Source organism: Lithobates pipiens, unplaced genomic scaffold (assembly GCF_037356315.1).
Source record: "Lithobates pipiens isolate NorthernLeopardFrog02 unplaced genomic scaffold, aLitPip1_a1.2 Scaffold_10, whole genome shotgun sequence".
NCBI classification, from domain to species: domain Eukaryota; kingdom Metazoa; phylum Chordata; class Amphibia; order Anura; family Ranidae; genus Lithobates; species Lithobates pipiens.
The window spans coordinates 214,837,326-214,851,925 of NW_027507686.1; the positions used below are offsets into that span (position 1 = coordinate 214,837,326).

At 39.9% G+C, this 14,600-nt stretch overlaps 1 protein-coding gene across 1 annotated transcript in view; it reads right to left on the reverse strand.

Annotated features, from left to right (window-relative positions):
• FAR1 (fatty acyl-CoA reductase 1) overlaps window positions 1–14,600 on the reverse strand; it is a 138,979-nt gene that overhangs the window by 12,171 nt on the left and 112,208 nt on the right. The window contains exon 9 of the mRNA XM_077460939.1: window positions 12,041–12,212. Within this exon, the coding sequence (XP_077317065.1) occupies window positions 12,041–12,212 (172 nt within the window). The remainder of the gene's footprint in view (window positions 1–12,040; window positions 12,213–14,600) is intronic.

A 14,600-nucleotide genomic window follows, 5' to 3' on the forward strand; every position in this document is an offset into this window, starting at 1 on the left:
AGCTCCGGTGACTTTGGTGACTACCTGGGACTGCCCTTCATCTCAGTTCTTGTTGCTATGGAACAGGACGCGAGGGGAAATCTCCCCAATGGGGGACACCGATGGCACAAAAAAAAAAAAGGGACAGGTGTTATAAGCTCCCTTACACGATCCAAAAATAATCTTTACATTTTGGACAGGCTCCAGAACAAAGCAACATTAAAGGGAGAAGTTCACATTTTGGAACACGTTACATGTTCCACCTGTTTTTTGGCAACATGTTCCCACTCCTGCAACCTTTCCCCCATTTTAATTGTGACAGCAGGCCAGGGATCTTCTCCCTCTACCCACTGTCACAATTTGAAAACAACATGACCTTGAGGCGGCTCCACCCACATGGCTACGTCATTCATTCACAGGGTTCTGTGAAGGAATGAGATACAAGTACTGATAAGCCTTTGTGACTGATGGCTTGTAGTTCTCAATGAGCTACCAGGGCACTGCTGAGCGCTTTAGGTAGTTCATTGATGCTTCCTGACATTTAGTAACTGCCTATACAAGGTATGAGCAGACAGCTACACAGTTTGCAGGAGCCTGAGATTGCACCTGTTATCTGATTACGGGTGCAATGCTTTCCAGGCTTCTAAAAAATATATTTAGTAATAAATGCATTTTTTTCACCTGTAAAAAGATGTGCATTTCTTTTTTTTATAGAAAGGTGAACTTATGCTTTAAGGGGTTTATTTATAACAGAGGGCTGATATAATCACCTGATTTCTGTTATACTCTGCATAGCAACACACTCACGCAGAGAGAGCTTCATGGTTGCAAGAGAGCTGGTCACATGGCCAGGCTCTCTGCTTGCCTTTTTACCCACCATCCAACCCACTTTCACTGCGCTACAAAGGATTCAGACTTCTGAAGCCAGTGGTACGTAATGCTCATTTGTAAATATGTGGCTTTTTCCTTTACCCACAAAGTCAATAACCTAATTTTTCTATGCTACAATTGTGCAATACAGCTTGGTAAAGCAACTACCCCCAGCTGGATGACTGGATGGTACATAGATGGAAGATCACCATGCTGATCTATCCCATCCCATAACTGTCCCTCCCTGGAGGGATTGCAAGAAGTCAATCTATAGAAATATTTAGACAACTAAACCATATTTCTAATAGATAACCGGGCATTTGTTGCATTTTACACCGGTCTGAAACTTAATGTTATGTCCGACTCATGTGGAAGGCAGAGCGGTTATCCTCTAGGGCAAATGTGTCAAACCCAATGCCAGAGGATCGAACCCGCCTGCCAAGCCATTTCATGTGGCCCTCATCTCTCCTGTAGCAGTTACAACCGGCCCTTTTAGGGTAACCATAGTGCTGATGTGGCTCAAGATTAAATGGAGCTCCTGCTTTAGGGCTTCTTCAGACACATAGGCCAGATTTCAAACCAGAATGGGGCACCAAGGCCCTGAATAGTGCGCTGGCCCAGGGCAGACCAAAAAGTGTAAATTATATCTCCTGCCCGGGACTACACGTATCTCTGGTTTCTCCCTGGATTACCTGCAACCACTTATTTAAGGCATTGTTTGTTCTGCTGTTGTGGCCACACACTGGAAAGTGCATCCTATTGGCTAAATATACAGCTACAAACTGCCAATCGTGTTTGCAGGGTTTAAACTACCTTCCATCCAGAGCACGTGTGCATCAAATACAACCCGGTTTGCATGGTCATCTACCTTTGCTTTCTCTATAGGCCATTTAATCACTGAACATTATTTAAATTATTGGGGCCTTTATATCAGTCTGATCCCCACCTTGTATTATACATAGGAAACCTATATACTATATTTATAAGCTCCTGAACAAGCGTAGTGATGCATGCAACATGTAGCGCAAACTTTTTCCTGTGACCCTATATGTGACTCCATTACTCCATGCACCCCATTCCCTAAGGATATTGCTACCGGTCATATTATAATACATTGTTATTATCCCAGTGGATTTGTTTTATTAATTGGAGGTGTTATCCGAGTCTCTGTAGTCATATTTGTTGTGTCTAATTTTAACATGTGTGTGTTTTTTTATGTTTTGTACTTTTTTTTTAACTTTATCCAATTAAAAAACAAAATTTTTTTTTATATTGTGTGCCTACAAAGTCCATTTTTGTAAATTTCAATTTTTTCTTCCAAATCATTTTGGGACGTTGGCACATTGCTACTACTATATCCACAGCGTCACCCTGTGAGGATACACGTTAAATTTAATTTTTTGTCATATCTTCTAAGAATATGAGGCATATTTGCAAAGTACCTGCCGCGTGTGCATATTTAGCGCACACTTAGAAAGGCACATATACTCGTTACAGGGAATATCCTGCAGAACATATGATTTTATAGGAGGCCTCAGAAGAAGCCCGCAATTATCAAACTTCCCGGCTGTACAAAAGATGAGGCCAAAAAGCTGATTTTTTTTTTTTGGGTGTCAACACTGCCAAGGAACAGCTTGCAAGTTATAAAACGACACCTTTCAACATAAGGTTTCTCATGTATACTTTGCTAAAAATTCCTTTTACCAGCTTAGACATCTGACCTATATAAAAATCATCTCAACTATGAATCCGATGCAGTCAGAAGCCTAAATTAGATTGACTGTTTAGCTACCATTAGCTGGAGGTGATGAAGCACAGCCTGCAAATCACAGATCAATCATTGGTGTTAATTCAGTGTTTGGTGTTTAAACCGAGAGTTTATATTCTACACATACACCCCATTGGTGGGAGAGCTCATTGTGCTGGCACTGGTTTTGTTGAAGATGGAAAAAAGAATGCTGATAGTATAGCACTTAATGCCTTTTCTGTTTGTGGAGTTTACAAACACATTGCTTGGCAAGATTGGTCAGTAACCTATATATATATATATATATATATATATATATATATATATATATATATATATATATATATATATATATATATATATGGGACTTAAAAATACCAGTTGCGGAAATGTGAGTTCTCTCTGAATGTAATTGCAATTCTTCTTCCTGCTAGATAAAAAAAAAAAAGAAAAAAAAAAAAAAGGGAGGATTCTAAGGATTCTATGTACTGCCTACGGTCACATGCTCAAGTTCTGGTTACTATCCCGCTGTAGAAAATGATCACTGGGAATCTTTCTCAATCTCATGTGGCTGTCCACTACTTTCCTCTGAAGCCATTATTATAAATGAGCTTAAAAATAACCTGTGCACCAAGCAGAATAAAAGCAAAAATGTAGTCAAAATGTATGTCTGACCAATTGAAGATGATGCCATTAAATATTTTCAGGAACATCATACAGCCCAGTCAATAGAAATCCCCCATTACCTAAATATGTAAAATAAAGAAATTGCTGAAGGCTTCAATAACAGAGGACAAAGCTGTTTGGGTTCAAACTTAGCACATGCTACCACAAATAAAATAAAAAAATACATGAATGGTGCGAACTCCAGATGAGGTCCCATAAACCAGTGGTTTTCACCCTTAGTCTTTTTCTTGCACAGGTGCTTTAAATCACAGTCAATGGTCTGGTATTTTGGACAGCTATTTTATCTAAGGGAAATTCCCGAAAACATGGCCTGTTGGGGGTACTTGAGGACTGAGGTTGAGAACCACTGCCATAAACAATGTTTAGTTACCATGATTGTGAAACTCATACATATTACTCGGTGCAATCTTTTCTAGGTATGAAAAATAACACGCACCAAATATGATCACTAAACAAGGCTGCTGGTAGTGACACTGTCAGAAACAGAGGGATTTTTTTTTTGCAATAGGATCACTTGAGCCAGTAAGAGTTTTCTAAGCCCTTGTACACACGGTCGGAGATTGACAACCAAATCCGTCGGATTTTGTCCGAAACTGTTGCATACACACGGTTGGACAAAGTTGTCGGAAAATCCGACGTGATTACGTTATTTCGTTACGCCGGGACTACATTCACGCTAGTAGCCAATAGCTTTGGTGTAGGAATTTGATCTGAGCATGCGTGGCACTTTGTCTGATCGGAATTCTCTAGACATGATCGGAGTATTTCCAATCGGAGCATTTTGTCGGAAAATTTTACCGGCAAGTTGGAAAACTTGGTCCGTCGGATACTCCAACGCAAACAGTCCACACACAGTCGGAATATCCGACAAAACGGTCCGAACAGACACATTCTGACGAATCTCCGACCGTGTGTACAAGGGCTTAGAGCCAATTTCTCCTTATTTTGTAGTTCTCTTTTACATTGCATCTATGGCACAGGAAGTTAAAGTCAAGTTTTGTCTTTGAGATATAGAGTACCGTAACCCCCTTCCCGCGGACTGGGCATATACGCGGCCTCATGGAAGTGGGTCTGTTTCTGTGTATCTCTTTGTGTACTAGAAGTGCGCTACACAGCGTGCTCCGAGGACAGGGACCAGGCTCTCAACAAGGTCTAGTACTAATGATTGGGACCCCTGGTTCTAGGACTCAAAAGTATCAAAGCCAGACAGCCAGGTAACTAGCATTATAAGAAGATAGCCATCAATGGCAGCCCCATACTATCACAGGACACATGTACTGTGGAAGCATGGAAGCTGGCATTGCTGACAACTTAAGAAAATCTACTTTCCTTTCTGTCACACTGATTCAATAGCTTTAGTTCTGTCAAAGTCATTGATCTAGAACAAGTACGCATGTCAGAACAGGACCCATTGTTCCTTCATTTAGCTGCATGCTTGCTCTGGGTCTAATTCAGAAAGTGTTGGGTTAGCACGACAGTAAGGAACATCCTCAGAAGCAGGTTAGCAAACGCCACATTCCTTGCAGTAAAGGCTTCCTTTATGACATCTGTCTGCCATCCTACAACAGCACCTACCAAGCTGCTGGATCAAGCTAGGGAAAGAAAGAAAGATGCTGATTAGCGTGTGACCTGCAGCGTTGTATTACCTCACAGTGACCCAAATACTGAAAGAGCCTCACTGCAGTGAAAAGGAGAAAGAACAGTTTACAGGAGGAAAAAAAAATAGCTAGATCAGCTCTATACTGCAAATATCAGGCAATGAATCAGCTTCTATTACCAGCTGACTATTTAGAGAACCTTTTAAAAGCTTTCATAAGGGGGCTCAGGAATCAAATTCTAAAAAGGAATGAAATGACAGAAAAAGAGACAAGGGAATGTACTTTGTTTTGCAAGCAGAGCCAAGGGAGGGAAGAAAAAAATAAAATAAAAATAAAAAAAGGAGTTCCGATTGGGTCAGAGATACCAGGACATCATTAGAATGCACCACTAGAAATCTATGTTTCTCAGGCTTAGCTGTCAAGAACACGCAAAGCATTCTAAGGCAGGTACTCTACAGGTCTAGAGCCATTGAGGAGCTACTAGTCCCAGCCATACCCTGCTGCACATTGGGACTGAATTCCTCAACAACTATAGACCCTCTGTTTTAAGGGTGTGTGTGAAGTCATATACATTACACTATATCTGCAATACAGCTATGGAAAAAATAAAAAAGTTAATTCTTATCCAGTTCAATCAAGTATATTCAGCCATTCTATATTTGCAGAACAATGATGATGATACCGATGAAAGCTTCAGGCATTAAACTCATTATACACACAAGCTCTTGTCTCCAAAAAAAGACAATACTATATTACTATCTGTCCAGAAATATGAAAATGGCTGAACCATAACAAAATAATAAAATAAAAATAAACTGCTAACTTTAATATTTGCAGCATCTTAATGCAGAGAAATGTGACAGGCTTGATGGCAATTACAGAACAGACACAGGAATGAGAAAGTTACTCTGTTGAGACACTAACAATGGGCTGCAAGGGTTGAATAGTAAACAAACAAAATAGAAACAGACCAGCAAAATGAAAAGTTGTAAGGGTGACAGACCTGGCTTTAGAGCGAACGTTAGATATGTTTTAAGAGTAAGTAAAACATGAAATCTGAGTGAAGCCATCACGTATTTTTACTTCGCCCTAGAGCTTGGTCTGTCTGTGGATCCATCAAACTGCAATCTGCTGTCTTTCTACAGTGCTGCAAAAGGCTACAATTTGACAGGTGAGTAAATGAGCAAAACAGATTAGGATAAAACAAAAAGATGGGGAGGTGTGATAGACCTCACCCTAGAACCAATAATAGTCCAAATACTGAAGTCTGATTGGAATCACAAGTCCTATCTTCCTTAGCTAAACAGCCCTAGAGCTGGGTCTATCTGTGCCTACAGCAAACAACCTGCTGCCTTGAGAACCGTCACAGGAGACAACAGTTTGAGGGATGAGAAACAGGGAGGGGAGGCAACAAAACGATGGTGTGATTTAGTAAGGGAACAAGGTTTAGTAAATGTCAGTGCCCCTAAAATTGATATTACAGCAATGTGTAGATGCTGGCGGGCTGATTCACACATTGGCTTCTTATCGCACTTGTGGAGGATCTCTATTGAAAAATTACAATCCTTCTGCTGTAATCTACAAATTGAAGATTAAATAAAAATACAACATTAAGCAGAAGTGAAAATGTGATTCAATCCATGAGCATGTACACAAAAATCATCTCCGAAGGTGACCAAGATCAGTGCTTCTAGAGTCCAGGAGGGTCCAGCCCAATCCTACACATGCTCAATTGTTCCAATGCCCAGCACTAGGGCCATTCAGGTGTGGTCACTGCTCAAGAGTCAGACCAGCGGGCATTCGCTCTCTGGAAAATCCACAAAAGGGACAGCTTGGCCCCTTCTTAAAGGGAGTGGGGTACCCCTTAAAAAAAAAAAAAAAAAAAATTAAAAAAGTCAGCAGCTACAAATACTGCAGCTGCTGGCTTTTAATAATCGGACACTTACCTGCCCCAGGGTCCAGCGATGCAGGGGAACGAAGCCCCCCCCCCCTCGTTCCCCGCTCTGCTCGCGGCGCCGTGATACGCCGTACAGTCAACTGGGACACGTGACAGGTCCCAGGTGAATGTGCGGCGCAAGGGGAAGTGATGTCACCAGCCCGGGCAATGAAGAAGGCAGACTACGAGGGACCCCCTAGCAACCGGTATTTAGAGGTGAGTAAAAAATTTTTTTTTTTTTTTTTTTTATTTTTTTTATGAATTTTAAGCAGCTTTTCATTTTTTGGTGGCAACACCACTTTAAAGGGTTACTAAACCCACAACAGTAAAATCAGTTTGTATATGCAGTAAAGGATGCTTGTTCTATTCATTGTGGAACCCAAAGGGGTTAAACCTCTGTATTGTGTAAAAAGGCTTTTTGAGCATGTCTTCTCTGATCCTCCCCTTCTCTTACCGTCCCTGATTATTCCTGATAGAACACAGCCTTGGAGGCGCTCTGCACATGCTCAGTTTGGTGTGTATTGCTAGAGTTTTTTGGGGGGCAGCACCGGGCCAATCATCACTGTCCAGACAGAGGGTCAGGGGTCCTACAGCCTTATAGGACAGTCAGAGGACAATGAAAACTCCTCCTACAAGCTTTATTCAGACACTGTTAGATCTCACAAGACTGCTATATACTGCTGAAGAGAAAAGGTATTCAGCAGTTTATAGTTACAAAAATAATTGCATTTCCATGTTCTGTGTACTGTGGGAGACCAGATGTAGTGAGTGCAGGGTCCTGGATTTAGTAACACTTTAACATAGTAAATATTTGTCCCCAGAACTGTACATTAATGCCATAGTTTTCTGATTCTAAGATTCACCACAATGGCTAAGCACTTCCTATTTGGCCCATGAGTGATTCTTTTAAAATAGGTTTGGTTCCAGATTCAAAGTGTAACCTCATTGGCTCTGGGGACTTATCCAGCATTGTTCTACAGTAGATCAAAAAGACTTGTGAGCATGTGATACACTAATCCACCTCCATGGAAACCAGAAATGACCATCTAGTGGTAAATTCTCTTTGGAGTCTAGGTGCCTCTTTGGGGGCTTCAAGCCATGTATGGATAAGATTTCATGAGCTCTTCCACCTCATTAGGTTTTTTTAAGCAGATTCAAAGAGAACTCACACCCTTAGGTAAATCAATGATGAACCAATGAACATGGCATTAAAACATGCAAAAAAAAAAAAAAAAAAAAAAGGAGTAAAAAGTGGAGGCAACAGAAAAAAAAGAAAAAAAGTCAACCATGTAAAAATGGGGGGAAAAAAAGGGTTACCCTTTACAATAACTTTAAAATTGTATATGGGGAGTAAAAAGGCTATGAGAACAGTAAAATAGGCCAACTATTACAATTTAGCACGGTTTGCCTTGCCATTGAGCCTGCATCTTCTCAGCATGCCTCCACCAGGTTAACCGCACCGCCTAATGTTTTTCATCGTGACCTCCTTACCAGGGTTTCTGACCTGTCAACCTGAGAATAGCATCATACAACACTGCAGGTACTATATGACTGACAGCCGTCCAGTAATGATGCAAAAGGGGGTTGTTTCGAAGATTAACATTGGGGCGCCTGAGAGCCTGTTCTAAAGGATTCATCTTGAAGGATACATTTACATAATATTCTGTAGGAAAAATAAGGATCAGATGCAGTGAGAAAAAAAAATGTACACACACTGGGACGCAACACAGAGAGAAACCATACACAAGGAGGCAATTTTTTTTTTTTAAACGTCTGCAAAGAGAATGACCTCATTAACAATGGAAACCTTGTTTAATTCTAGCTCATGTCTGAGAAAGTCTCATTTGAAGTTTTAGTGTTTCCCAGATCCAATGTTTCATAAGTAACCTTGATTGCTCAATAGAGTGGCTTGCTGGCAGTAGTGTTGAAGAAGTTTTCACTATTCTCTAAAGAATTATCCAATTTTGTCTTGAACTTTTTAATTGTAAAAAAAAATGCAAATGCAAAAAAACTATTAAAGTGTCACTAAAACCACATCATTAAAAAACTATCAATAAATGCTGTTCATACTCAGTCACTATGGGAATCGTTTTCTGTATTCTGAAAAAAAAAAAAAAATCTGGTTTATCCTGCTGCTGCTCTCATGTCCCATGTCCCAACTGCAGTTGGGGATTTTGCAAAGCAGTGTTGGCAGCTAGTGCACATGCTCAGTTTTCAGTGTATTTCTGCCCTACCCTGAGCATTTCGTCCATCACATTTGAGCAGCCCATGTGACTAGAGAGTCGCACATGTGGGTGTATGCTGTCCTAAATGACAGACCACTACCTCTCTCCTCCTCCACGCCCACTAACCAGCTAAATACAATTGGGGGCAGGATATTACATCTTGAATGGTGGAGGCTTCACCTCCCGGTTATTGCTTGCGACTTGCAGAAATGCGCCCACACCATGTTATTGCAAAAAATAAAAAAATAAAAGATTTAATTAGAATATATATGTGTATTTTAATATAGTTTAATGATATTTATTTTTATTCCAAAGGCAGTTTTTTTTTGTATCATGAACATGTGACCAGCAGAGGACTAGACGCTTCTTCTGCTTATATTTCCCTGCAGACAGGCTGGGAAAGATCTGGTTCATGTGAAAGCTGTATATCACTTAGGAAAAAAATGGTACTTAGATTTTTTCGTATTAAAATAATTACAGTGCCAACATCCACATGCATAAAGAGAAGGTATAATGTAAATTAAACAGTGTGTGTTTAGTATCACTTTAAGGTTTTCAAGCTACATGCCATGCTAAATTGGTCTATAGCACATTAACATCTCAACAGATTGAAACACCTAAAACTTATTTAAAACTTGTGTTAGATGCTAGAGAGTTTCACCACTTTTTGCTAAGGGTAAGAATTTCAGATTGAAGTTTTTGGAAAAACGTATGAAAGAAAAAAAATATGGAAATAAAGAAAAAAGAAAAAAAAAAGAAGAAAAAAAGAGACAGCAAGACATCTATCTTGGGTCTAAAAAATGCTTTATCTGCAGTCTCTTATAATGAGAGCACTCGAACAACCATGAATCTCCAGTTACAAATCATTTGAGCTAGTTTAAATAAGATCAGGAGAAGCAGGCTTTTATTCATGGCAAGTAAAGGGTGTTTTTATTTTTGTCACGTACAGACACTGCTAATCCTGACACTTGTCTTTTCAATAAATGTGTATTTTTTTTTCAATAAGTGGGAATTTATAACACTGGGTCCATTTTAAAAGATTATAGAACTGCCAGCATATAGGTAAATTATCTGCCCAGGAGGAAAAACATGCAAATCCTTCCAATGATAACACAGTCATCAGTCAATGAACCAGAATAAAAGTTGATTTCCAGTTTTAAATATGATGATACATTCCCTTTAGCTGACAAATAGTCCACAGACTGAGGCAACTTTTACTGGACCAACATAAAAACCTTGATATGAACACCTATAAAAATGAAATAACCATAACATTTTTGTCCTTTAAACCATTTCTAGTTGTAAAATTTTAAGGATTCAAGGATAAATGAGGTGGAGAGGGTGTTTAGATATGGACAGGTATACATAAACACTAACAATTTGGTAAATATATGGTTATGGTATTGTGAAAAAATGTTATCAATATGTACTTTTTTTTAATATGCGTATATAATTTATGACAATGTCTGTACAAAGTATTATGTGCTTGTTACACACACAGTGACTGCTCCCTGGTTAGCGGAACCTTAAGGCTTCATGCACATTGGACGTTCGAAAAATATCAGTAGCGTTAGCTGTAGAAACATGAGTTTTGCAGTGTTTTTGCAAAAAACGATTTACCAAAACTATACTACCATAGTAGCTGGAGGCTCAAAACCACAGGATAGGCGAGTTTTACCATGTTTTTTAGAGTTACAGCGTTTTAAACTCTTCTTCAAACACAGTGGTCCCCCTCTACAGATGCATACTTGCCTCAGACCTATGAAGTCTCCAGTGGGTTTGCGTCATGCCCGGAAAGTCTTTGGCCTGGACAGTTGCTCGTCATGATTTGCTATGGGGCTGTGTCCAACGAGAAGACCCCTTGAAGTTTATGGGGAGCTCAGGTTTTGGCACATCCAAGCTGTGCAAGGCTAGGACTGTCAGATTGAGGTACATATGCAACTGGGGAGGGTGTGGTTTGTTTTGGTCAGGGAGAGGGCAAAAAATTAATATTCTAAGGTGCACTTATCCTTTAAGGGCTGGGTTCACATATGCTGCAGCCGCAGCTCACAGGATGGGCTCCCGGTGCATCCCTGTTCACGGATTCATGTGCGAATCAGGTCACAATTTCTGCCTGAATTTGCACCCGATACAAAGATAAAGATGCACAGGACCCTTTTCTGATGTGGACCACGGCCGCACCAGAGCTGTGTGGACCGACTCCATTGAGAGCCGGGAACACTCTCCTGTCATGGAAATTGGATGCAGAGGAACCTGCATCTAATTCACATAAGTGTGAACCCAACCTTTAATGCCCAGCGCTTTTCTTTTTAAGTTTAGATGCCAATTTAGCTTTTGTGCAATCTATCCTAACACATTGTAATAACAACATATTGCTCACTGATCTCAACAAGCAATTCATCCTCACTGTAGTGATCTGTTGCTGAAGAGAAGGGCAGGGCCAGGCTAAATGAGCTTTGCCCTTTCCCAGTATGGTCACCACAGCTGGAAATTCTCATGTCATCAGCGGCCCAGTAGTTGATGAAATCAGCACCATGTTATACCAGTAAACCTGAAGTCACTGACAGTCCAGCATCGCAACAATTACTTTTTTTTAAAACTACAAATGTAAGTATGTTTAAAACTGCACCAAGCAGAAAAATGGCTAAAGTGGAATACCAAGCAAACTGTTAAACATATTGTTAAAATATAAATTTGATCCTCTCCAAATATTTTTCTTTGAGTCCTTTGTAAAAAGTTCTGATTAAACCAGTGTTCTCTGAAAAAAAAATACACTTTGGAGAGCAAACATCAGCAAGTACATTTTATGTTGGTGCAGTAAACAAGGAACTCAACCTGCAGGCCAGCCATTCCTGCCTACTGTGGTTAGTAATGGGTTAGGTGGGCACATGCTTAAGGACAACAGCGGATGACCCATCACCATGAGTGCTTGGTTACAAACATGGGCTGTTTTGACATGTAAGAGGAACAGAAAAATTACAGAGCTAGTCACCATTACCTTGGGCTTCTTCCAGTAATCCTGAGGTAGATATCATACAGGAATGCTGGGGCCTTATGGCTTACAGCAATCCAATAGTGATATAATAGGTGATTGGAGGTTAGATTTACATTGGGCCGTCTGAAGGCCTGTTCGAGAGGATTCCTCTTGAAAGTAGAAATTACATGGTATTCTAAGAAAGAAAAGTTCATTGGCTTAACCATGTAATGAACGGCAAGAAATAGTGCACAGATTTTCTAACCATAAAACCATAAAACATCAGCGCTACAAGTGGGACATTCTGGGCCTGCCAACTAAAAAAAACATGGGACAACAGCCTGCAATGGTCATGTCTACATGCCCAACGCTATGGGTGGACAGCTTGGTTTATGTCTGACTTCCCTTTGATCCCATCTGTAGCTTCTCTTTTTCTGTTCCTCTTATCTACTTTCCAGAACATTTTCTTCTCTAAATAACCACCAGCAATAATTACTTACGCTGGCCATACACTAGTAGATTTATAAATGTTCATATGAACATTATCAGTACACTTGATGAATGTTGTTGAAAAGTACTTAGCTGTTAACATTCAGTTTTGGTATAAAAGTGTCATTTCCAGAATGAAAATCACATTCACTGTTAGAGTGAAAAAAAAATTCCATCCACCTCTTTTGAACTCTCTTCCCTGCCGTCAAAAACGAACATTGGTTTTGACCCCACCAATGTTTTAAAAACAAAACGAATGTTCCTGAAACTTTTGAAAGCCACATTCTACTAGTGTATGGCTAGCTTTATTCTCCAAAAGGGTGCCAGTTAATTGGACCAATATTTAAAACTTTATTCTGGTGACCCCCCAATATTATATTTACCCCATGAGAAAGAATTTTTTTGCTTGTGCCGCGTGAGAAAATTAATTTTCAGTATGAAGATGTAATACCATTTACCGACCCAAGCAAAGATTTATCCCATTCCAAGTTAAGATTTTTTGCTTTACACAAATAAATCTTTTATTGTGCACAGATATGAGGCCCATTTGTAATTTTATAAAATGAGGTGGCTTGTTAAAGTAACTGTATCAGTAAAAAGTTTCAGAGCAAAGTCAGGGGTGATCGTTGGTCTTTTTTGGTTCTGATTTCTTTTTCTTTATTTTATATTCTTCAGGCTGGCAGGTGAGCAGTATAAATGTCTCAAAAGGACACTGGAAAGTCAAAACTATTCATAGACAAACCTTCTCATATCAGCAATGTACAAACCAGGCAAATCCCCGTGAGTGACATTCTCTGGTATGGATGAATGTGGCTTCATCAGTACACTGGGTAGGGCTTAACAAGATCCTTTAATATTTGTTAAAACCAAAAAGTAGTGACTACCTTCACTCTATCCAATATAATATTTCTTTCCCACTATGGGAATGTTTGATTGGTATGTTTTCTTTAACATGATCAGGACTTAAAAAGACCATTAATTGCCTATCAATATTATGTTATTTAAACAGGCAGCAGGGTGAGCTTGAGGCCCTTTTTCAGGTTTTTCTCAGCTTCTTTTGCTAAAAAGCCTGTTTACAGAACTCAATAACTGAAGACAAAATTTACACATGAGTGAATAAGTCAAAGATGAGATTCCTCACTTACCAGAAAAACTCTGCCCGAGGTCTCCGTAAAGACAAGCAAACTAAAAAGGTGCTGCCTCAGTATAAGCCCCCGTACACACAGTCGGACATTCTGGCAACCAAATCCGTCGGATTTTGTCCAAAACTGTTGCATACACACAGTCGGACAAAGTTGTCAGAAAATCCGATCGTACTTAACGTGATGACGTTATTTCGTTAGGACGGGACTACGTTCAGGATGGTAGCCAATAGCTTTGGTCTCGGAATTCGATCTGAGCATGCGTGGCACTTTGTCCGATCGGAATTCTCTACACACGATCAGACAAAGTCCGATCGGATCATGTTGTCGGAAAATTTTATAGCCCAGCTGGAAAACTTTGGTCCATCGGATACTCCGACGGAAACAGTCCCACAGAGCCCACACACTGTCGGATTATCCGACAACACGGTCCTATCAGACATTGTCCATCGGAATGTCCGACCGTGTGTACAAGGGCTAAAAGATAATGATCTGGGATTAAAAAATGTAATAAAACCTATAAAAGCTGTCCTTTGACTCGCCTCTTTTTCTCAAAACAGCCCTCAATGCTATTAGGCTAGTAATAAACGTCACCCAGCACAAACCCTAATGATAAATGTGCAGTGTACCTACAGGTGTAGGGATCAATACAGAATATCGACTACATGACTGTATAGAGGACTACCTTGGGCCTACAAATAACCTGAAAAGGACCATGGAATACCAATGGTCAATCGCTGGTGAAGACCTTCCAGTAGTAATTTTATTTTTTTGGCAGCCACGAAGAGCAAATCACATCTGACATTGCACTTAGACTGTGGTCATTTTAGAGGGGGCTGAAGACTTAGCCATGCACAAATAAAAGATTTATTCTTTTCATTGCTTGATTATTTAAAATGTCATCCCTGTGCATTAACTGAGAATAGAAAAACATGCTGAACTAAAGTAAGCTT